Source organism: Cygnus atratus, chromosome 4 (assembly GCF_013377495.2).
Source record: "Cygnus atratus isolate AKBS03 ecotype Queensland, Australia chromosome 4, CAtr_DNAZoo_HiC_assembly, whole genome shotgun sequence".
In the NCBI taxonomy this organism is placed as follows: Eukaryota; Metazoa; Chordata; class Aves; order Anseriformes; family Anatidae; genus Cygnus; species Cygnus atratus.
Window position 1 is genome coordinate 53,557,684 of NC_066365.1, and position 22,975 is coordinate 53,580,658.

Consider the following 22,975-nt stretch of genomic DNA (forward strand, 5'->3'; position numbering starts at 1 on the left):
AAGCATAGAAGAAAAATATCATCAGATTTTCCATCCTCTGCAAATACATAAGCGTTGTTAAGAGACAATGACAGACCTGTTAGTTCGTATGACTTTATCTCCTGTTCAGTCTCTTCCATCTACAAAACTTATTTTGACAAGAAGAGCCAAAGTTCAAGAATGAAGAACAACAAACAAAATCAAGGACTTTAATGGGGAGGACACTTGACAGACAATGGACCAGTTGTTTAAAAGATTTTCAGTGAAGGATATTCTGTGGTATCCAGAGAAAATTATTCCTGTCTTAGTTGTGGCAGAGGATAGCAAATCTCTGGATGAGAATGATGTTATATTTAAATCTTTGTATTTCCCTTTTCTTCGTTTCTCTTGCAAAATAAAAGTCTGATCACACTATATAGTTCCTGTAGACTTCCATGCTATTTGAGTAAACGTGTGATCCGTGATCCAAGTGTGAAAACTAGACTGTGAAAGCCCGAGGTGGCAGGAATAATCATGCAGAGAACATCTTTCATGAAGCCTGGCACCTGTATATGACTACTTAAAGTGGCCAGAAATGTCGAAGTGAGCCAGCGGCACCTAATCTTGTAGGGTGTAAAGGTCCTTTATTTTTTCTCTGATACAGCATTATTTGCTTTACTGAAACTGTGACTTTAGATTTCCCTCATACTGGGTTCTACAAAAACGAGCAATATGTTCTTTCCCCAAAGCATTTCTAATTCTGTAATACAAAAGGACCAGTTCTGATGAACAGCCAACAGTTCTGCTGCTGAGATTTGATGGCCTTACAGACCTCTGTGGGAATTACAACCTTGTGCTATGCTCTTCTGTAGCTAATTGCAAAGTAATGGCCCATGTCTAGTTATGTTACTATACCAGAAGGCTTGAATGTTTCAAAAACTCTGGAGAATATAAAGCAAATCATTTTTTAATTTGTCTTGTATTTTGAGGTGCCATTTGATTTTTATAGCAAAAAGATGCAAATTTTCAAGCTATTTCCAAAGAAAAAAATGGTTCAAGACTCTTCTGTGAACCAGATTTCCACATAATTCTCTTGGCCAGGTCACTGTAGAGTCTTGTTGTTATAAACGGGCATAGTCTGAAATAGTATCCAGCATAGCCATGAGTCTTGGCTGAGCGAGACCTTGTGCAAACAGCACAGAATAAACACATGACTAAAATAGGTCTGCGTTGTTTGCTGCAAATGGTTGAAAAGTTCTCAAGATGTCAGCACAGCTAAGCCTGACTTAAATAGTCCTTCAGGCATCCAGCAAAAATGAGTTACCCTACTGATGTGGCTTTCTACTGAGGCAGAGCAGAACTACACTGAATGAATATGTGGTGATTTAAGGTGACCTTCTAAATATGGAGGTTGCCCTGGAGACTTGTTACCCATGTTCCATGGCATTTGCCTTCTAAATTATTTTTCAATAGCAGTTGCTACTGCTGCTAGTCTGCAGCCCTTCTGCTCTCTGGCTGCTTGGCTAAAGAAGTCACATTTTGCTCTCACTGTCCCCTTTTCTTCCAGACCTGTGCCTTCTGTTCCCAATTTCTTGGAGTCCAGGCTGATTCAGAAAGGACCCTTCCCAAGAGCTGAATGTTAGGTTGTTCATTAGGACGAAGAAGAAGTTACCATCCTTCTGAGATGCAGGAGAGACCTGATGTACCTCCTAAGGCGCTGTGCCAAAAGAATAAAACACAGGAGGAGAGTGGCAGGATACTAGCTGGTCCTGAGCACCCTTTGCTCCACTGATTTCACTTGGTGCTCATGATGCTGGCTCTGCACAGCTTAAGGTCCCAAAACTATATCACAAAAATCATGCACTGCTGATGGCCTGTAAACTAAAAACTAATTCTAGATCAAGCAGTACAAATGAAGGCTATTTTTCTAGACAGGTGAGTGTTTAAAAAAAAAAAAAAAACATGAAAAATGTTGTCCACTCAGGTCTAAGTCCCATGGAGACCATTTGTGCCTGTAAGGGGTTAGGTTTCAGAACTGTTGAAGGTGCCTGGCATTCTTTGCATTTCCCATTACTGAGTTTTGTAGCATGATGGAAGCTGCTGTTTTTTAACTTGTGTGTGTGTGTGTCTATACACACAAATACATGCATACATATAAAAAAAGGTATAAATAAAAACAATATAGTAGTAAATATATATATAACCATTGTATTTAAAAAGTTATATTTAAATATAAATATATCTCTATATATGTATATTACACTCATATATATGTATTTATAAAAATATAATGTCTTAGTCACCCCTCATGACTGTCTCAAAATAAAGCTTGTGTAGTCTAACAGTATTGCGAGCAGTGTGGAAGAACAGGCATTGAGAATTCTGGCCGCTTGATAATCCAGCGGTAGTTCATAGACAGAACCTGCGTTATGGATGGCTGTGATGATCAGAGCTGTGTTACAGCCATCTCGTTTGAGGAACAAGGAGAAAATGGTGCTTTGTCTCTCAGGCCACATGTGGACGTAATCAACACCGCGCACTGGTAGAACTCCTAGTTCTAAGCCTTTGTCCTCAAGGCTGTCTACATGGGAGCACACTTTTCTTCTGCTAGCATGCATCATTTAGCAGAAGATACTCAACTGGTCAAAAAACAAATAAACATGTATTCTGTGTTTGTATTTCAGATGCAAGTTTGTTAGTAGCCTCTTGGGAGATCTGTTTATGTTGTTCATGAATGTTTTCAAAGGTTTCTGTAGTGATATTGTTCAGTTATTTCTACCTTATCCATTTGTTGTCTAGTATTTCATATAGTCAGAGGCACTGTGAGCTCCTTATGCTGATCCAGACATTCACACTGCTTCATCTTCTTTTGCCTGTCTCTCTGCTAATTCATTCTGCTTCACATTCACCTAGAGTAGGATGTCAGACATATCCCAGGTCCTCAAGGCCAGTACCAATAAAAGTTACACAATTGAGGGAAAATAAGGGAAGAATTGAAAAGGCAGATCTGTGTGACACCGAGGAGAAAGAGAAAATGAAGAGAGGAATGAGTTCTTGGCAAATCAGTGCTCCTGGTCGTACAGCGGTCACTCGTACTTACCTGCTGCATCTTCCTCCGTGAAATTTCATTTTTTCAGTATGAAAGTTGGTGTAATGTTCTCCCTCTGTCATAAGTGGTTGGTGGTTCTGGGTCTCGAGACTTGGCTTATAACCTGGGAATACTGTTCTGAAAGGTACCAGACATCCTTCTCACCCTTTTGCTGTGGAAGAGAAAATTATTTGTCACCTCACAGGACCAAACTCCATGTTTTTGTAGCAGACTGATGTTCTGCCCTGGTATGAGCAAGCATTTATTTTATCTTAATTCTGTACTTGCTCATAGAAAATGGGGAGTGGGAGTGGGGAGGGCAGTGTTCACTTTTTCCTTGCTTGTTCCTCTAAGAAAAGCGAATGTGGTTTAGGAGACAATTTAATACTATCAGTATGCCCTTCTTTTCTCCTTTTTTTTTCCTCTTATTTCTCTTGGCCAGCTTGTAGCAGAATAATGCGTGTAGGTGTCATTTTTTTGCATCTGTCTGAACTCTGCGGATAATGCTACAATTCAATTTGCAACCTGCCTTGTATTCAGGACTGTCCTATCGTACCACAGCAATTTATCTATCATGTTGTTTACTAAATCATTTATATACTTTGGACAGAACAGATGTGGCTGCCAACAAAGTTTAAACAGTGATTTCATTACCTAGAAGCATCCGAATGCAATCAGAAGTATGCCGTGGGGCTGTCATCTTCTGCCATAGCTGAGGAGAAAAGGCAGAGCTTACAACCGGTCTGAATTGCAAAAAAGTATTGTCACAAGGGATGATATTTTGCCCTTGTTATCGCACAAAATTTTCTATCAACAGTCCTTATGGTTCCATTTTAAGTTTACTTTTATTCAGGGGATAAATGACCACATGAAGTTAGTTATTTGTCCTTGCTTCCATACTTATCTATCCTTTTCTTTTCCTTGCCACCCTTATCTGTCTCTGCTCTCTTATCTTGGTACCTAATTTGCCTATTTCTTTCACACATTTCTCTGAGCTTTATTCCACCACAATCTTTCGTATGGAAGTCTTTTCCTGACCTGGCTCGTGAGCTTGCTAATTTTTCAGTCATGTCTTTTCTGAGGACTTCTTTCTGATTTGAACTGTCTCAAAAGTTACTCTAAAAGGCGACTATTTTAATGATCCCTACATAAACAATTTATTTTCAGCTCATCTTACGTTGACAGATGACTAGACTTCATTGATTATGGCTTTGAGTTCCTGCCACTAGCCTTATTCCTCTTTATAACACTGTTTCAAGAGTTTGAAAGTGCATTTGGGCAGGGATTATGTCATTATTTCTTTGGAAAATGACACATTTGTGAGCTGTGTGATCCTCGGTATCTTCCTGATATTAGGCAAGCACTGTATTTTTTTTTCTCCTTTTTTAACCCTAGTTATATACTTAACCGTTAAAAAGTTTTCCCCTTCCAATTCATGCTGGATAGGAACTCATAATCTTTTACTGTCAACTTGAATGAAAAACAGTTTGTCTGAGCAGAGATTGCAAGACCAGTCCCCAGAGGCTCTGGGGTAGCAAATTCTGAAAGCTCGTCTGAAGAGGAAGTAAGGGAGTTGAGTGGCACAAGAAGAAGTCACTGTGAAGGTAGGCAGATGTCTTGAGTCCTCCACAGTAGCTGTCTGTGATGAGTGGGAAATGCAAAGTAGCTGAACTTCTTTCATGGGAAGACTGAAATGATCGCAGGAGCTGAGGTCACTGTGTGGGAAAAACAAGTTCTCTGTTTGGCTCGAGGAAGCAGGTTCACTGGGCTCACTATTTCACTTGGATTTTGTGGAGCAGCTAGCATGCAGGAGAAGTTAACGCCCTGATTGCACCACACAGCAGCGTGTTTGTCTGCTCATATGTTGGGTCTGCATGGGAAAACACAGAGACTTTGCTTCAGACGCTGACTTCACGTACATTTCCAGAAGCTGTTAGTTGGCCCCCTTTTCTGTGACTGTGCATGATTTGGTCGCAGCTGGGGACTGCAAAAAGAGGTGGCTCTCATTGAAAAAACCTTTGTAGACTCTTGTCAGAGCATGGCAGGAGGAGCAGCAAGAGCCAGTCGGGTTTCGGGTGTGCTTGATGGGTAGGTGCTGTTGACCCGTAATAGGTTGAAGCCATACTTTATATACATTGTCAAAGGATCGGTATCTAAACACGGCTGTATTAGTGTAATCTGAGGCTACAAGCTGTCTTTGGGGGAAAAAAAGGGGAAAAGCTATTTCAAATTTGAACGGGGAGCCATTTTGAATGTGTTTTTTTGGTTGGTTTTATTTTTGCAATGCAAAATGTGAGTGTCAAGGGGAAAGAATGAGGAAAGGCCCTTTTCTCTCTTACCAACGAAAGCATCTCAGTTTCTTTTTTTTTTCATGACATTTTGTCAGGTTTACATTCAAGATCTATCAGTAAGTGGACACTGATTTACTGTAATTCAGCCACTGGTGCCTCCTAGTTCCAAGATCTATCTTATGAGGGGCTTTGTATAAACCAGATACTCATATTGACCGAGAGTTCTTGTGGTGTGTGGATTATTAATTTAAATTATTTTAAACTGTTCAACCCTTTAAATGTACTTTGAAGGAATTGAAGTTCACAGCTGTATTTTAGATAATGTGCATACGTTTGTAATTAGTATTTTTACTTAATATTTCCTGCAAGCCTGCACTGTGCTGAAACTAAAAAATATGGAGCCTTTTCAGTTTTTATTCTGTTTACACTTTGTGCTTACTTCATTTTGGATAATAAGCAATAAATTAGTTCATTTTTGGCTCACATGCACAAAGACATTTACTGTATTTGGATGACAAACTGCACATAGAATGTTTAAAATTCAGATATAAAACTATTCATTTAAATGGAAAAAAATAATATTTTCTATAAATGTGTAGTTTTGTAACATATGTCACTCTTTCTTCTTTTGTTGAGTAAGCCCTGATGTTTCACTCACCTAATTTCTGTGTTCTTATTAAGGGCCTGATCCAAAATATACTGAAAAATACGAAAAGGCTGTTACTGACTTCAGTGGCTATCAGGCCAGGCAATCAGCTATCTGTCATTCACTAAATTCACATTTTTGAAAGCACTAGGGTCTCTGAAATATGAATAAGACCAACACCATCATCAGTAATGCTTGATGCCTTTGAGTACATAAGAGTTAACATATCCTAAGAACCACTTCTCTGCTCAGGTTTTTCTTATTGACTCCGAAGTGTTCCCAGCTCTAGCGGTCCTGTGAGCATCTTACAATCAAGTATCACCATTAAAATTGTCTGAGCAACTGCTTACCTGTAAAAGTGGGGCGTATTTGAAAAGTCTTTTTGTGGGTTTTCTTGAGAGGAGGGAAAGTCTGCTTCTGCTTTTTATTGTTATTGTACAAACTTTCATCCAAACTCCCTCTCCACATCAGAATTGAAAACCTGAGTACAAAAGATGGCTTATTTCTAGTCCCTGATAATTGCTCTTTTTTCAATTATCTGACAATTAAAATGTCTTGCATTTGAGTTTTTTCTGTCCCTTACGGGTGCAGTTAACAGGAAGGAGAGCTAATTGGTAGGCAGAGGAGCAGTCGTGTTTCAGCAAAAGGTATTACCTTTCCCAACCATTCACCTTATGTAAGCTTTTCATGCACATGCCAGAATCTGTTCTCATCTTTTGACTAATTTAGTGACCGTAAAGGATCAGATTTGTACTGGGTTACAGAGTTACGACCTACTTCACCTGAGTGAATTGAGAAAAGCCTGGTTTTTACTGCTGCTCCTTTGCAGGCATCTGTCGTGTTTCGTCCCAGGAGAGCAACACACGGCCTGTCATTGAGTTGTTAAAGACAAATTTGTTAGCTGGTATAGGGAGCCCTCCTACAGCTTGTGCTAGTAGGATAGTGAGGTTTTACACGTGCTTGTACTCAGGAGGGGAAGAGAGCATGAGGAGATGCTTGAGTGTGTTTTTACCTTGTCATCTATGGCTTCTGAAAGCCTGACTACCTACTCTATGGGTAGTGTTCCTGTGCTATCTTCTCCAGCACAAGTGGGTTTTGTAAGAAATTTTGGAATTAACTGGAAGAGTTAGCTTTATAAGAAATATTTTACTGCTGGATATGAAGGAGCAGAGGCAATGCAGTGTAATTTTTTTAGCTGGGACCTTTAAATCTGCATGATATATGACTATGTATTGTTTTCAATTTAGAGGAGTTTTATATGAATTATAAAAAATGCACTTTTTTCATATCTCCTCATGTAACTATTTCACATAATAAATTGGGGTTTCTAAACCTACCTTGTACAGTTAGTTTCTCAATTGCCATAGAAAAACAGAATATTGCTCTAGTCCTTTGGAAGGCACAGTCCCATTAGCAAAGTGCAGATGACTACTTTGTAAAGGTTCCTCTGTACATTGTTCCTCCATACATAAGCAGACTTTTTTCATATTGGCAGGATATTATTTAGTATAAGAGCAATTCTTTTTCTTTCAGCAGAGATCTGTAGAGCAATTCCTAATGGTATTTCTCTTAAGACTGTTCAGTTACTGAAATATTTATGTCATTGGTGTTGCCAGTAGCACTCGTTGTTCTAGGGTCTTGGAGCCTAGGTCCCATCTGTTGAGAAGTCACCAAGGGTGCCCATGGGGTAAAACTCTGTGCCTTACGGACAAGGAGCCTATGAGCACCCTCTGGGCACACAAAATCTGAGAGCTTTAATACTTCTGGTGTCTTAATCATGTTACTCCTACATCAGCAGGCATTTCCAGGCAGCCTATGCCTTTTCAGGCAGAAGTGGCCAAGATGCCCACGTGGCCATGACCACACCGTGCTTTGAGTGCCCCTGAGACCACTCCTGAAGAAAGGCGTAGCTGTAGGCAGAATGTCTTCCTGCTCTCGTGGAGTAAGCTTCTCTGGTGGTTAACGTACTCGTGCCAGTCAAAGCTGGCCCTCCGTCCTTTTTCTGTGGTAGCGGTGGGGGCCTGTCGGGTAGGCAGCTGAAGGATTGGGGTTGTTAGCAGCATTAAAAAGCACATGCACCATTTTTGAGGTGGCTTTTTTTGAAACATTAATGGCATGGTTTCAAGAGGTTGTGTTTGGACAGGGTGTAACGCTTAGAAAGGGAGTAAATAACGTTGGGGCTGGAGAGCCCCAAGGCAGTGTTGCCTATTTAGGCAAGTGAGACAAGGCTACCCGAGTGTTAGCCATCCTGGGGACCGGGGAGGGACAGGTAGATGTTGTACAATTGTTGATTTGTATTATGTTTCTGATCCTATAGCTATTACCTGTTTTAATTCTGAGCATTATTCTGTGTTGAAGAATACCTGCAAACTGCATTTTACAGATTAGGGATTATAAATTAAGCCCCTTTCAAGATTAAACCCGTATAAGAGCAGAAGAAGATTATGTTGCTGATCTCCATAAAACATGGGCATGGCAACATCCAGTCTTCTCAGTTCAGGAATCCCTCAGTGTCAGACAGTAGAAATTGGTACTGTCTGCTTTGTAAAATCTCCCCTTTGAGAAGGACTTCCAAAGGCTGAAAATAAAATGAGATTTTACTTTTATGTAAGAAGGCTAAAACGTATGCGTACTTGGATAACATTTTTTTATAAGGTAAGTTGAAGACTTCTGCTTGAATTTTCCCTGCTGTTGTTTTTAACTATAGAAATAACCGAAAGATGAAACCCAGCCTTCCCAGTACTTCCTAAGGAACTTCTTGGTAGTCTCAGTAAGTTTACTAGCAGATCTTAATATATTAACCAAAAAATGAATGTGATTAATCTCTAATTACATTTTTTTCTTTCTCAAGTATGCCTGTCATTGAAGTTCTTTATGATTAAAGGAATTTAAAGTTTTCCAAGTGTCTTCCTCATGCAGTTGCCCAGCTGTTTCCTTGGTGTGCTTTGTATAATATTATGACTGCATACGACAAATAAGCATATCATTCATGTCATTAACAGGGAAATTTTTGTTTGTAGAAATTATTCTCATGTTTCTTTCATAAATAACATCTTTTCTATTTTGCATTTGTGTATTTACACTGATAATAAATGGATTAGCCTGTTGTGACAAAGAGTATTGGGATTTTGTGGCATTACTGTGACAGAAAACCTGTCATAAAGCAAATCTCAGTTCTAACCAAGGCATCACAGCAATTCTATAATTTTACAACTTTTATTATTCATCAGTGTAGTTTACCTAAGGAGGGAGTAGAACCTATTTCCATAATACAGCGTATTAAATCCTCTCCTGATGAAGAATGGGATATTTGTCTGTATTGACTCTGTCATGTGTAAAATAGTTATACTCATAGACAGGTTGTCTGGTGTTGACTTTTCTTGTAGTTACCAAGCTTACCTAGTCTGTAAATGCAAATGATCATTACAGCTGTGCATGGTAAAAGTGTTTTAATTTTTACCCATCAGTAAGCAGGAAAAACAGTAAAATACAAATCAAAATCTTGTTTTGAAAGATCTTAGGTGGAAAAATTAGTAATTGATATGTTTAAATGTGAAACTTTAATTTTGCATCTCTATGCACGTCTGATCATTTATTGTTAGGTGATCACAGAGTATTTCAATGGTGCTTGATTCAGATAATAGTAGTAACACCTATCTATTTCAAACCCCAAATGTGTGTGTGGGTGGAGAGCATATCAGAATCTATACTGCTATAGATTTTTAATTTGAATTTTAAAAGGCATTCAGTGGCTGCAATCCATGTGGAAGCAATAACACTTTAGTCAGGTGATTTTAAATTATTATGTAAATAGTGTTCAGAAACTACCTCAATGCCTGGGATTCTTCATGTACTGTAAGCCACGTGATGCAGCAAAAGATGGGTTACAATTTCCCTTCCCTTGAACTTGTGCTCTGATAATATACCGCATCATGATTTCAGTACAAGCTGCCTGAGTCTCATTGCTAACTATCGTGCCTTTCTTTTCCTCTGTTCCAGCTGAGACAATCACAGTCGTACTGCACAGACACAGAATGCCTTCAGGAATGTGAGTAACTATTGAGATCAAGTGCACGGAAATGAAATAAACAGTCGTAATTGAAATGCAGTGTGACTGGTCCTTGAAATACAGCAGTTGGTCTCCTGTTATAGGAACATATTAAAGGAAATCAAATACTACAGTACTGAAATCATGTGGGGGAGGTAATTTTTGAGAATCTGTGATTCAGATTAAGGTTTATACATTTGAAGCATTGTATGGGAGGGGTGGTGGTAAGCAAGCTGGGGGTACCAGTACACCAGCACAAGCATTGAACAGGCACCAAGCGCTATTGAATCTTACCACTGACCTCCGAGTAAGCTTCAAGTTTAATTTTCACCCTAAAGAGAGAATCTGGAGAGGGGTGTTATTTTTCCCCCTTACTGTCATGGCAGCCTAACCAGTGAAGTCTGGCTATTCAGCTCTGGCAGCTCTGGCTGGTAAGCCAACATACACTGTGACCGTCTTTCTGTTTGACTCAGTGGCTGTATAGTTAATGAAGCAGAGTACTGATGTGTACACTTCCTTGAAATTTGCTGTGAAACACATCAAAAAAAAAACAATGAGCATTACTGGGATAATCAAACGTTACCAGCTTCTGCAGGGAAGTATGACTGTGTAGAAGTTACGCAGTAATGTGAGCTTGCCCTGAGGTGCTCTGTTTACACTGTTCATAGTCTGAAGGGAACATTGCCAAATGCTTATAAATAAAAATGAGGTGGATCTGTTTTTCCTATATTGCTTTACCAATTGAGCATATAAACTTGCTCAATTAGCCTGCATCAGGACTACTGTAAGGCTCCCAGGGAGCACCTGAGCAGTGCTCCTGGAAGTAGGAGCAGCTGATGCTCTTTCTGCAGGAGGTGCTTTTGTCTTCTACAGGTCTGGGAGCAGCACAGTCAAGGTTTCTCAGATGCTGGGGAGAGTGCATGCCTTCATTCACTCATGTTCCTCCTTCTTCACTCCCCAGTAAATCCTGGTTAGAGACAGGCATCTAGCTTGTATTTGCACTGTGTCCTCCTGGTGTGAAACGCTCCCAGATTCATTGTCATGATGGGCTGAAGAGGAAAACCTATGAGCTCTAAAAGAGTGGGAAGCACATCTGCCATAACGGCACTGCTGGCTTTACTTTTTCCTTATGGACTTTCCAGCCATATATCTGAGACCTCCAGCAAACCTCCTCTCCTAAGCACACCTGTCCTTTTTAGTCTTCTAGACCTTAGGCTTCTATGTCTATTTTTTCTTGAATCTAGGAGAGGAAATCATCAGTATTTACACGTCCCTTAGGCTAAAGGCTGTAAATGAGTAAGTTCTGTTATGTATGAGCACAAAGCTTGTGGGATTGCTTTTGTGCTACCAAGTCATAGTACAGTGGAGATGTGAGTGGTTTGTGGCAAATTGCTTTCCATCCTGAAAGGGATCCATGCAGTAACTGTCTGTGCAGATGCAAGCAGTTTGGCAGCAATTGTTCCAAACCAGTGGTTTATTTCAAAAACCAAAGCAAAAATGATAGAGTAAATCCTCTCCTATGTTATTATATTGCTTTAAATTTAGTTTTAGCGAAGGTATTTTTCTGCTGATGCAATGACAGCAACTGCCTATTTGTCAGATTATTCTGTGATGCTTCTGTGGTTCTGCACTTGGACCAACATGTGAGACTCACAGGAGTCAAAGGCAAAAATAAACAGATTGAGCCTGCAAAAGCTTCTAGAGACATTTTCGGAGACAGATTAAAACAGTTCTGGACCAATCTTCTGCCCATTGCCTCATTCCCATTCTTTTGAGCTATATCACAATGAGCTCATGTTTGAGGTGGACCTCCTCTTCCCTAAGTCCCAGAGCTCCATTTTGTGCTACTTGCTGCCTTTGATTCCTCATTTCAGGACCTCAATATGAAGAAACTCATTTTACTCCCACCCATTTGCTCATTCCCTGGATTTGGTCTTCCTTTTGGAAGCACAGCTGGGAGTGTTGTCATACACAGATTCTTCAGTTGCAGGGTTGTGGAATAACTGATGAAACGTATGCGGTTTTGTTTGGGGAAACATCAGGGCTGTGGCTCAGCCAGTGTCACAGCAGCATCATGCGTTTTGCTGTTGATACCAGCTGGAAGTTTTCAGAAACGCCCTACATTGATTCTTCCCAAGTAAACACTTCGTTTCTTCAACCCTTGATGTCAGATCTTTTTTAGATTTTTGGACACAGATCAAAACAGTAGCACCAACTGAAGTACAAGACTCCCTCACTGACATTTTTGTGTTACTAGCTCTAAATTCTTTTTTACGGTTGTTCGCACCATTATATTGCAGTGCCTGCCTTGTGGAAAGTTTTCTGCCAGGTCTGGGGCCAGTGCTTTTAGATTTGTGCTCCTACCACAGGAGGATATGAGCACCACTTCAGAGAGCATTTGGGCATTCTGCTTGATGGCTGTTCTCCATCAGGGAGATGCTGTGGTGGGAAAGCATGCATGAGTCTGATGACTGTTCCCTCTGTTTCAGTGGGTGCCTTGGAGAAAGAAGGATGCAAGTTTTTTGCGACACATTAATGTTCTATGGGATTCTTTATGCTCAGCACATCAGAAGACCTTACAGGATCTTACAGTTTCCAATAAAATGAGGAATAGAAGTGATAATTATTTTCTGAATTCTGCTTAATGCAAATGTAGGGTAGCAGAGAGGAGAGTGTTTCTCTGAAGTGTGTTCCAGTTGTAACATCAGTGGTTCATCCAGCCCAGGGAGGATCCCCAGCTGGCACGGGACTGCACTGATGGCTCATGGCCCTTCAAAGTCATCCTACCCCATGGAAGGAAATCAGGGGCCACCGCCTGAGTTTCTTCTCTGTGTTCTAGCAATTCCCAGATGTAGTGACCTGGATTCTCCGCATTCATATTTTCAACACTACTCTTTTCAGTGCTCTACTGGTTTGTAATGTTAACAGTCAAGAGACAACTGTCTGAAATGTTGTCTACCCTACTTCCAAATTTTTATGTATTTGAAAATTAATGTGTATCGGTGATTCATGTGGAGTTGTACTCCTCTGGGGGAGTCACAGCATCCTAGTCTAATGACATGAAACATCTGCCAGCTCTTCCCTCCCTGTTCTGGTAATTCGTTTCTCCTTTCCTCCACTGGAGTCCATTTTGGCTCTCTTCAGTTTCCTTATCCCTGCCTTTGAATCTGTCAGCTTGCAGGGCTTATCTGTTGAAGGTCCCACAGGCTCTTTGTCTTCCCTGATAATTCATCTGTAAGATGCCTCTCTTCATATGGTTTCCTGTGTTTCTTTCACAGAACAGGAAAGGCTAAAAGCACTGTGGAAAGAAGATGGCACAAGTCAGAGAACATACTTTTGCCTTTCCACATGCTGATGTTAAACAGTAAAAAACTGAAGATCCAAAAGGAGACATTTCTACCATGAGAGGGCAGACAAAAAGCACCACATGGATTATACTTTTTACTGTAAAATAAATGCAGTCTTTCCTCCTTTTCTCTAGAGTACACCCTCACTTTGAATGAAAAATAGCACTTTATGAGGAGAACTAATCTCATGTAAAGAGTATTTAACAAGGGTACTTATTTTAATTCTTGAGATTTCAGTTGCATGATCAGGAGGTGGTTGACCTGCAATCTTTAGAAATTATTTTTATCAAACTCATCATTTTAGTATCTTTGACTGCCTTCTAGTAGAACATTAAATGAAGTGGCAAACATCTGCCAAATAAGATTCTTTTTTTGCCTTCCAGTCTCTCTCTGAGAGAAGACTGGTTGATGTGGCCTAGTGTTGTTCTGTTACCTGTTTTAGTCTCTGTTTCTGTAGGAGAAAGCAAGCCAAATAATATATATCTTGTATGTGGAGCAACAGCTATGACTCAGTATAGTCATTAGCTTCCATGGGAGTTCATCCCACAGTCTCAAACCAGCCCCTCATAAAACTTTCTCCTGCACAGAGATAATTCAGCCATGGCGTAAAAACATCCGTGGGCAGAGCTGCTCCCAGGCTTCGTTCAGAGTTGCGTGGGTATGTAGGTATGCTGCGCCCAAGGGACCAGATGCTCTGAAAATAAAGACCTTGGCCTGGATTTGGTGTTCTGTGGAAAGCCAGGTTAGAGACTATAAGCTTCATTTCACTGAGTGAGACAGGTTATAAGGGGGAAACGTACTGCGATGTTCTGTAGTAGCTGGTGTCTCCCAAGCACTGAGGATTAATAACTAGATCTTGCTGTAATCAAAATGGATGGTGGCAGGGGCATTCATTTGTGAGGTCAGGACAGGACAATCTCCTGGTTATCTGGAGAAATTAGAAAATATCACCCAAGTAACCTTTAATAGATTAAAAGGATAACCTTTAGTCTTCAAGAAATCAAAAAACATCCCAAAATTACCTCAGAATATCAATTATAGGTGAAACTACTTTGTGAACTCTCAGAATGTTTTTTTGTGGCCGTCAGCATAAATTGCATCCTACTTGGTTTCAGCTTCACTCAGCTGTTCTTTATCCATAGGCTGGCCTCATCTGATTACCTTCTGATCTCTGTGCTGGAGCTCTTTGTAGTGTAAGATTCACAACTTCTACATACTGTTTCTCCCAGTAGCTGTAACAGCTTCTTGTTCGTTCTCTCGATTTGAGATGCCAAGCTTGGAAATGTGTTATTTACCCCAGCTGTGTGAGACTTTGCTTATTCTCATCTCCTCATGTCAAGAGATTAAAGTAGCAGATTCTGAAATCTCTCTCATCCTTATTAAAACACATGGCCATTTGTAAAAGAAGTGGCTTTAGTGGTACTTGAATAGTATAAACAGTGTTGTGGCTGTTTTAGTATCTGGCATGCTTTGAGTAGGTAGTGCAGGCCAAGCCGTGTTAGATCAGCTGTTGTCTCACTTAGTCTAGAACACGTTTTGGCACATTTGGCTCCATCCAAATGGTATTACGACGCATGCTGGGTAGAATTTATGCCTTGTAGGAATGCCTGTGGTTTCCCACTGTGGTTCCTTTAACTCCCTTCCTTGACCTGTAGCATGAGCCGACCTACCACCATTTACTTACCCTAAATCCTGTTTAACCGCAAGCCCTAAGTGCACTATGGTTCACCAACAAATCCAAGAACTTCTAGGAAGGCAGCCTGACTAGTCCTTGTTTCCCTGCATTGTGTGTAGAATCCAGTTAACAAGTGATCTGAAACATATGTTTTCTGAGTCAGTTTTGTGTTAGAATTTAATGAGCTAAAGGCTGTAAGATTCTCATTTATTCAATTTGCACTGCTCCTCATATATAGCACCCTTTGTGGACTCAGATCTCCAAGTGAATTCTCACTTTTCATTGTATATATTTCTAATAAAGTTCCTGTACATTGGCAACTTCTTAAGATGTGAATTGTCTATATTTTGGACATTCAAAAGGCAGGAACTATATGGCAGTGTCATTTGCTCAAACACGTTAATGATTTTGTAGATACTGTGAGAAGTATGAACTTCCATAATACATTTTTTTTCTTATTTGACATTTTTGAGTATATATGATGTTGGTAAGGGACATCAGTCCAAAAGCCCTGGTTTGTAAGTCTTATTCACAGAACAGCAGTGTTGTGCATGGAATAGCTAGCTGTAAGCTTCCCCACAGTGGCTCGCTGCTGTGTCTTAGCTGTGTTACCAAAAAACCACTTTCACGGAAGAGTCTCTGATAGCAATGCTACCCAGTATGACAGTGATGAGGATGGTTCTTTGCTGTCAACATCAGCCTTCAAAGAAATGACTGACTTCAGCAGTTTACTGGGTATAAGTTATCTAAAAAACATTAAATCACAGCAGCTTCCAACCCATATTGCATCCAGACTTGACTGCATAATGAGATGATCCAAATGAGTCGATGAGACAACTGAAAAATCTGATGGACACAAGTGTTCCTGTGGAATTTTTCCATGTGTTGAAGTTTTCATCTGAAGTAGTAAATAGAATAGTTCTTCTTGTTTTGAAGGTTATTCATTATAGCTGTGTATTAAGTGCCTTTGAAAACAAACAGTTAACGCTTAAAATCAATGACAGATTTTCTTGTTTCAGATAGTGCATTTTCAGGAAGTGAGAAAAAAACAGCCTTATATAGTACTAAACAAATCTCTTTGATTCTGGTAATTTTATGGACTAGAACATGACTTGTTTTATTGGCAGCGTGAAAGGGAACCTAGGTTAGAGATGAAGATGCTAATGTTGAGAATCAAGTTGAATTCCGTACTGTGCCACAGACTTCATGCATGGTGGTCAAACTTCAGGGTCTACCAGATGAATGTGATTTTTTTTAAAAAGTGACACTAACCAAGAATTACTTGCCTTAAGCACAAAAGGAAGGACTAACTAGAAAATTGAATTGAAAAATGTTTACCTTTTTTCTGATATTTATGTTGCATTTTTGTTTTCATTTTGAGGAAAGAACTCTGCTGTCACTCTGTTTTATAACTTGAGTTTTCCTTGTCTGTAGTGCCAGGACCAAATTTCTCCGGTGACAATGCCATCAGCTTCGCCATGATAGTGATGGCCTGGGTTGTGATTGCATTTGTCTTGTTCTTACTGAGACCTAGTAATCTGAGAGATTCCAACACAGCCGGAAAGCCCACCAGCCCACGTCATGTAAGTGTCTTAGAGGGACTATAATAGTTTAAATGTATTTGGTTTTAATACAGATCACGTTGAAGTCATTTTTTTTTCCTTAAATTGCTTTTCCTGTACTTTCTTCTACGTTTTCTTGGAACTCTATTAATAATGTAAATAAGTCAAACCAAAGTGAATGCAGAATCACAAAAGCCAGCTCTGAGGTCTGCCATCAGATGGAGCTAAGGTGCATAGGTGCGTATGCATAGGTGACTGAGGGTGGGTAAAGACGTTCTGTGGACACTGTCTCTGGCTGGAACTGCCTCCTGCTTTTTATGTGTCATAGATTTTAGGTAAGTACACAAAACTGTAGCATGAAAATATGAAAAAAGTCTCCTGAGTTCTTTTTTTCGTTGGTAAATCCTCTTTTGTGAGGCGCTGTTCTTAATCCTGTGTATGCTTTTTTTCTTTTTCTCCTTCCTTCCCCTAGGGACAAGAACCACCAGCCCCACCAGTGGACTAGAGCGTTCAGGATCAGAAAAGTTCAGCAGCTAAAACCTTGCACGACCAAATGGACGAAGTGACCAGATTACTCCAAAACCCCATTCAATACTGTTCTCTTCTCATTTATATAGAGCAGAATTCAGCAGTTATCTACATGAACTGCTTTTAGCTACTTCAATTTTAAGTTAATTTTTGCTTTGTATGTTACTACAATTCCTGGTAGGTTATAATTTGAATAATGATAAGGCGTTGCAGGGTTCTTTTGGTTGTTACCGTAAGTGTGGACATTCCACTCAGTCTTGTTACAGCGATCTTAATTTCTTTGCAGTGGTTTCTGATATGCGTTGAAAGAAAATGAAAATCCCTGTGCATCTATAATAATGGAAAAAATTACTGATCTTTCTTCAGATTAATCCATTTTTTTTCTCCAGTATACTTTTGAGAGTTATATTATGGTTGCAACTATTAGTTTAGTTGTGCTGTGAAAAAATGAAATTATTTTATATTTGCCCTGGGTTCAGAGCAGCTTTTAGCCTGGTCTTCGGACCACTAACATAGTTTTCAGGATTGTTGGCAAAAGCACGGATTTTCCACTAGAATTAAACTGTATGTTTGTGTGTGTGTGCAAAGAAGTGAATGTGATATAACTGCTACTGTCAAAGTCTTGACATATATATTGGGAACTGTACACAAAAGATGTTACCACCAAAAATGAAATTAATTTAATCTTCTTCTTTAATAAATGATGCATCTTATTCAATATATTTTCAAAAATATATATTCCAAAATCAGATTTATTTACTTATAGACTTTATGAGAAGAGAAATCTAGTGAGAAGAACTTGGCAGAATTTTCTGTCCTGGTATAGTCGTTTAATAATCATTATTTTAAGTTTTTAGCCATGAAGTAATGTATATTGGGCAGGATGAAATCATACCAAGAGGTTACCAACTTCTGGTATGCAACACATCCTCTATGTTCAGTTTTTTTCACTTGTACGTTATCAGCAATTCCTAACATTTCATCCTTATCTACTGGTTGTAGTAGTAGAATGACAAAATTGCAGATGACTACATATGGCATGTCTCTTCCCTCTAATACTTGTGTGTATGTGTGGTGTGTTTATGTGTGTGTATGTGTGGCTGTGCACGTACTGGTGCACATCTCCCATTGTAGCAAATGGGAATGACTTTTTTATGTACATTAATTTAAGAACATTTTAAAGATGTACAGAAAAGCAACACTGTATATTTTTCTTGATCAATATGGAAAACTGATGAGAATAATGTAAAGAACATTTTTACGTTACCAGCACGAAGCTTCTTTCCATAAAGGTCAGTAGAACAGGCAGGTGGGAATTCAAGGCCTTACTCTAGAAACCTTTATTTCATGAGGACTTTAGTTACGGAGCTGAAGGGGCTAACTGTTCAGGTGCATAAAGGTTTGTATTAATGGGCTCTAACAAAAATCTCACATCAATCCCGTGGTTGACAGGCACAGGGTTTTCCTCCTCAGGGTAAACAGTGGGCCAGCTAAGCCTCCTTGCAAAGGTACAGTGTAGGCCTGAAGAAAGGCTTCTCTAGTTTGATGTAATCACCCTTTGAATTTCTGTGGAATAGCGTGCTCCCAAGCACAGGAGCATGAGTTAAAAATCAAACAAATGAAGAAGATTGGGCCAGGTGCTCTCAGTGACATCCGTGTGTTGCCCTGTAAAGCAATGGAGTTGCAGCAGAGAAGCTGAGTTTGTCCCGTTGTGTCTAATGGTGTCCAGGCCACAAACACTGTGTAAAGATATCACTGGGACAAGCGGTCTGACTGTGCTTGCTTTTTGCCTTGTATGTTTCTGTTTGGAATACTTTTTGGAACAAAGCAAGTAATAGGGCTTCATTTTGTTGAACCAACAAGGAAATATGCATAATCTACTACACTGACCTTTTCTCCAAGATTTTTTGGCCAGAGTCCTTTACTACTGGATGCATAAAACAGGCTTCCAATTGATTTAAAAATTGAATAAATAAATAAAAATGAAACAGGCTTCATTTCAGCCAGAGCGAGCCACTCCTCATCCTGCTGGAAGTTAGTGAGATTTACAGCAGACGCTCCTCACCCACGAGGATTGTTCTTACTTTATGTAAATGTCTCTGGATGTATTTGTAAAACTCACCGTGTGCTCCCAGCTCTAGCGGTCTTGGCAAACAAACTTTCTGTTCAGAGTAATGTTGTGTTTTACATTTAAATGAATTGTCTTTGCTTGAAATTCCTCTAAGTAATTGTCCCAGTGATTTTATACCTGTATGCTTTCCTCATGTAAATTGCTATTTTAAATTTTCTATGTAAAAGAAAATCATTGGAATATTTTATTGTGAAATGTTTTACTAAAGAGCCAGGCCACTATCCCAAATCAAAGTGTATGCCTTTTAAATTCAGATACTCTTTCCAAGACACAACCTCCAGGTCACCACTCTTAATGAAAAGTAACTGATGATAGGACTGTATTTTGCCACTCTTATTCATGTTAAGTAGTGCCTTACTCATCCAGTAGTTGCACTGAAGCTTGTGGTGGGACTACTCTGAGATAATGTACTAGTAGCAGCTTTGGTAAGGGTGGCAGAAATCTGGCCTTCAGTGATGTGGTTTGCTGACATAACTGTATCATGGTTACAGGTGCTTATGGTAAATTTTGAAAAGAAGCGTGGAAGAGATTAGTGGGATGTGAAGCTTCGGGATATAATTAATTCTCTAATAACGGTTTTAAGCTCACATAGTAAGAGACATGAGTTGTAGCAACTTGGGAGATATGGAGGAAAGTTTACAATTATACCTTAGCTTAGAACTTTGTTAAAACAATAGTATTTTTAGAGTCTGCTTAACACAATTACTATACTCTGAAATGAGAAATCATATGTATTCATGTATTGTCTGCCGATCACTTAGCCTTGTAATGTTCATTATTGAAAAAGGAAGAGTGACGATGTGATGTATCTAATGTAAATCAGTGGTTTAAAATGTCTGAATTATGCCAAACAAAAAATCATCTGTGCCATTTGCGGTTTCCTAGTAATCTTTTACTGAGTACTTGGATTGGGATAAAGGGCTTGTACTATGCACTTTTTATTGACTAAACAAAATAAATAGCAATCATTAGTAACCTTTTGTCTTGGTCTGTTACTTTGTATAAGATGTAGGACTGCACCAACCTATGAATTTCTAAGGTGATTTGAAACAAGTACCAGTAAAAATAGAAATGCTGCTGCTTCCTCCCTCCAGAGCACAAATTGCTGAGCACTGCCCCAGCAGCAGCTCAGGTCAGAGGAGTATTAGGGTTTAAAATAATATACAACTATCCAGAGATAGTGACTATAAATACCAGAGAATCAGAAGCAAAATTTGGATTTTTCTTTAGTAATAATAATTTGATAACATGCTTTAGGCATGTATGATCTCAGTCAGGGATTGTTAATGTCTGCTCACCAAGTCTGCCCTTTTAATTGAACGTGAGATTACAAATATGAATAACCCCTAAAACTGAAACTAATCTTTCTATTTCCAATTTTATTTTTAGGTACACTTGTTGAAATATTAGCCAAGAATACGCATACCTTTTGCGAAAAGTCATGAAAGGACTCATTTTGAAATGAGAAAAACGAGAAAAATCCACAAATCTAAATTCACTGTGTTGAATGGATCTGCATGAGCCTGGCTGCTCAAGACCACCAGGCAAGTAGAGAAAATTATTCTGCCTTAGAGCCTGAAAAAACAATATCCTATATAGCATGTTTGGGATAAATACATCAAATCATTACGGCAGTATATTCCAGTAGCATGAAGTGGATTACTTGCACAAACTGACCACTTAGATTGTTTCCTCCTACACCTACTTGTTCAGTAACAGCAACCAATGCAATTCACTGCAGAGACATAGAACTTGGGGCTGGGGAAGAAGTGGTGTCCCATGGTGAACCAAATCGTCACCAGTAAAACAGCACAACTCCGTTGGCTTCTGGAGAATTGTGCTGATCAACATAAGCTGAAGATCTGGCTCTCGCCGTTCAAGAACAGTTGAGCCTGTGTTGCTTATCTTGCATCAAAATTATTGCCCGTTGTCATAGCAGACACTTCATAATAAGGTATAGCGATTAGAATCTGGCTTCCAAATTGCATTTTTAACATCCACAGATAAGAGTGTTGGTCAAAGAGGGCATCTGAAAGAAATGTACTTCAATGCATGGCAATAAATATTAACACAACAAATATATATATATACATATATACACACACAACTTTTTAAAGGTTACATTATTCTTGCTTGTATAGAAAGTTATATCTTACATAATGTTAATTGGAAATACAGCAATAATTTCTAGTCAAAGATGACAAGTAGGAAGCTTAATAAAAAAAAGGATTTTGCATTTAGAGGTTGTATTATTATGTCCTCCAAGCTATAAATGACGAAACAGGAATAATGCAGTTTTCAGACTTATAGCTGCTTTAAAATTCTTGATGTTTTTTAAATTTCCTCTAATATTTCTTCTGAAAAAAAAATCCTTAAAATCTAAGAGAATATATGAGAGCCAGAAAAATATATTTCTTGAGCAGGTTGATGAAAAAGAAAAACAAACAAAAAAACACTCCATATCATTTCAAAGGTCACAGACAGTGGTTCAATTTAATAAATAAAACAAAATTAGAAAACATACAGGACCTCAGTTAAGAGCAGAACTTGTAGATGAAATGATAAATGATAGACTGAACATGACTGGCAAGGAAATGACCCACAGAAACCCTCACAGGACTGGACACCACCAAGCGCTCTGTGTTAACACATAAAATCTGATTTTTTTGTTGTGGTGGGGGTGGTGAGTAAAAATCTGCTTTTTTTCAGAATTCCTAGTTATTCCTAGCCTTCCTAGCCTTTCCCATTTCATTTCCAAATGAACTTTTCCCTCTTGAAGAAATATTAGCTTGCAAATTGAATCACAAGCGTATCTTATATTTGACATCCCCCGGCTGATTTCTTCTTTTGGGCTTCAGTATGTAGGGGAAAGAGATTAGGCCAAATTTGCTTTTAGCTATTCTAAAACAGTGAATCAAATCTTTACCTATTTTATGTGAAAATTGTTAAGGCAATGGGAGAACCTTACTAAGGAAAATCCTTCAAATAAGTCATGCTACAAGATGATTTCTAGTGGGGCTGTGATGAAAAGCAGTTCCCTATCTGAGTGTTCTTATGTCCATTGCACTACTTTTAGCATTTAAAACTTCCTTATTGTTTTATTGAAATGGTTGTTATGCCTGAAATCTCCCTCCTGTTGGGAGATTATTATGCTCCATATTCATAATGGCAATTCTGCTGCCCACAGCCCTGTTTCTGAAGGAAGAGCTTTGATGTCTGGTATAATGTCTGTGGTTTTCAGAAGAACATCAGAAGAAGAAAAAAAAAAGAGGTATTTACTAAACAATAGATAAGGCCTTAACTGTAATCATGCCTGGGAGGAATTGTGAATAATTTCTGTGTATACAAAGAGATTTAAATAATCTAATTAGAGGAAGGTCATATACTGGAAAACAAAACTTTGTCAGGCAATAAATAAAAGCATAGGGTTTGAAAGGACATTCTCATCAGCTTTCAGGGTGGTCTTTGATTTTTAAAGGTTATTTCAATCCTGCATGACTTTGTGGTTTTATTTATACCACAGTATTGTCTGTGAGTCCAGTTGTCCAGATGCCCTAGGCTCTGTATGAAAAGGCATGCTGGCCCTGACCCCAAACTCACTGCATCTGGGGACAAATAATTGGAGTTTGGGGGTGCTGGTTGTCATCAACAAAAACGCTGTATCAGATTATTCATAAACAGTTTGAGCTTTCAAAGGGTCA

General features: G+C 39.1%; 1 protein-coding gene across 5 annotated transcripts in view; it reads left to right on the forward strand.

Moving 5' to 3' along the window:
* Positions 1–20,249, forward strand: part of SMIM14 (small integral membrane protein 14) — a 53,049-nt gene extending 32,800 nt beyond the window's left edge. For all 5 annotated transcript variants that reach the window (XM_035551266.2, XM_050710437.1, XM_035551289.2 and 2 more), the window contains 3 exons: positions 9,983–10,031; positions 16,488–16,636; positions 17,088–20,249. In XM_035551266.2, coding sequence (XP_035407159.1) covers positions 9,983–10,031; positions 16,488–16,636; positions 17,088–17,120 — 231 coding nt within the window. In that variant the 3' untranslated portion in view covers positions 17,121–20,249. The remainder of the gene's footprint in view (positions 1–9,982; positions 10,032–16,487; positions 16,637–17,087) is intronic.
* Positions 20,250–22,975: the final 2,726 nt, after the last annotated feature.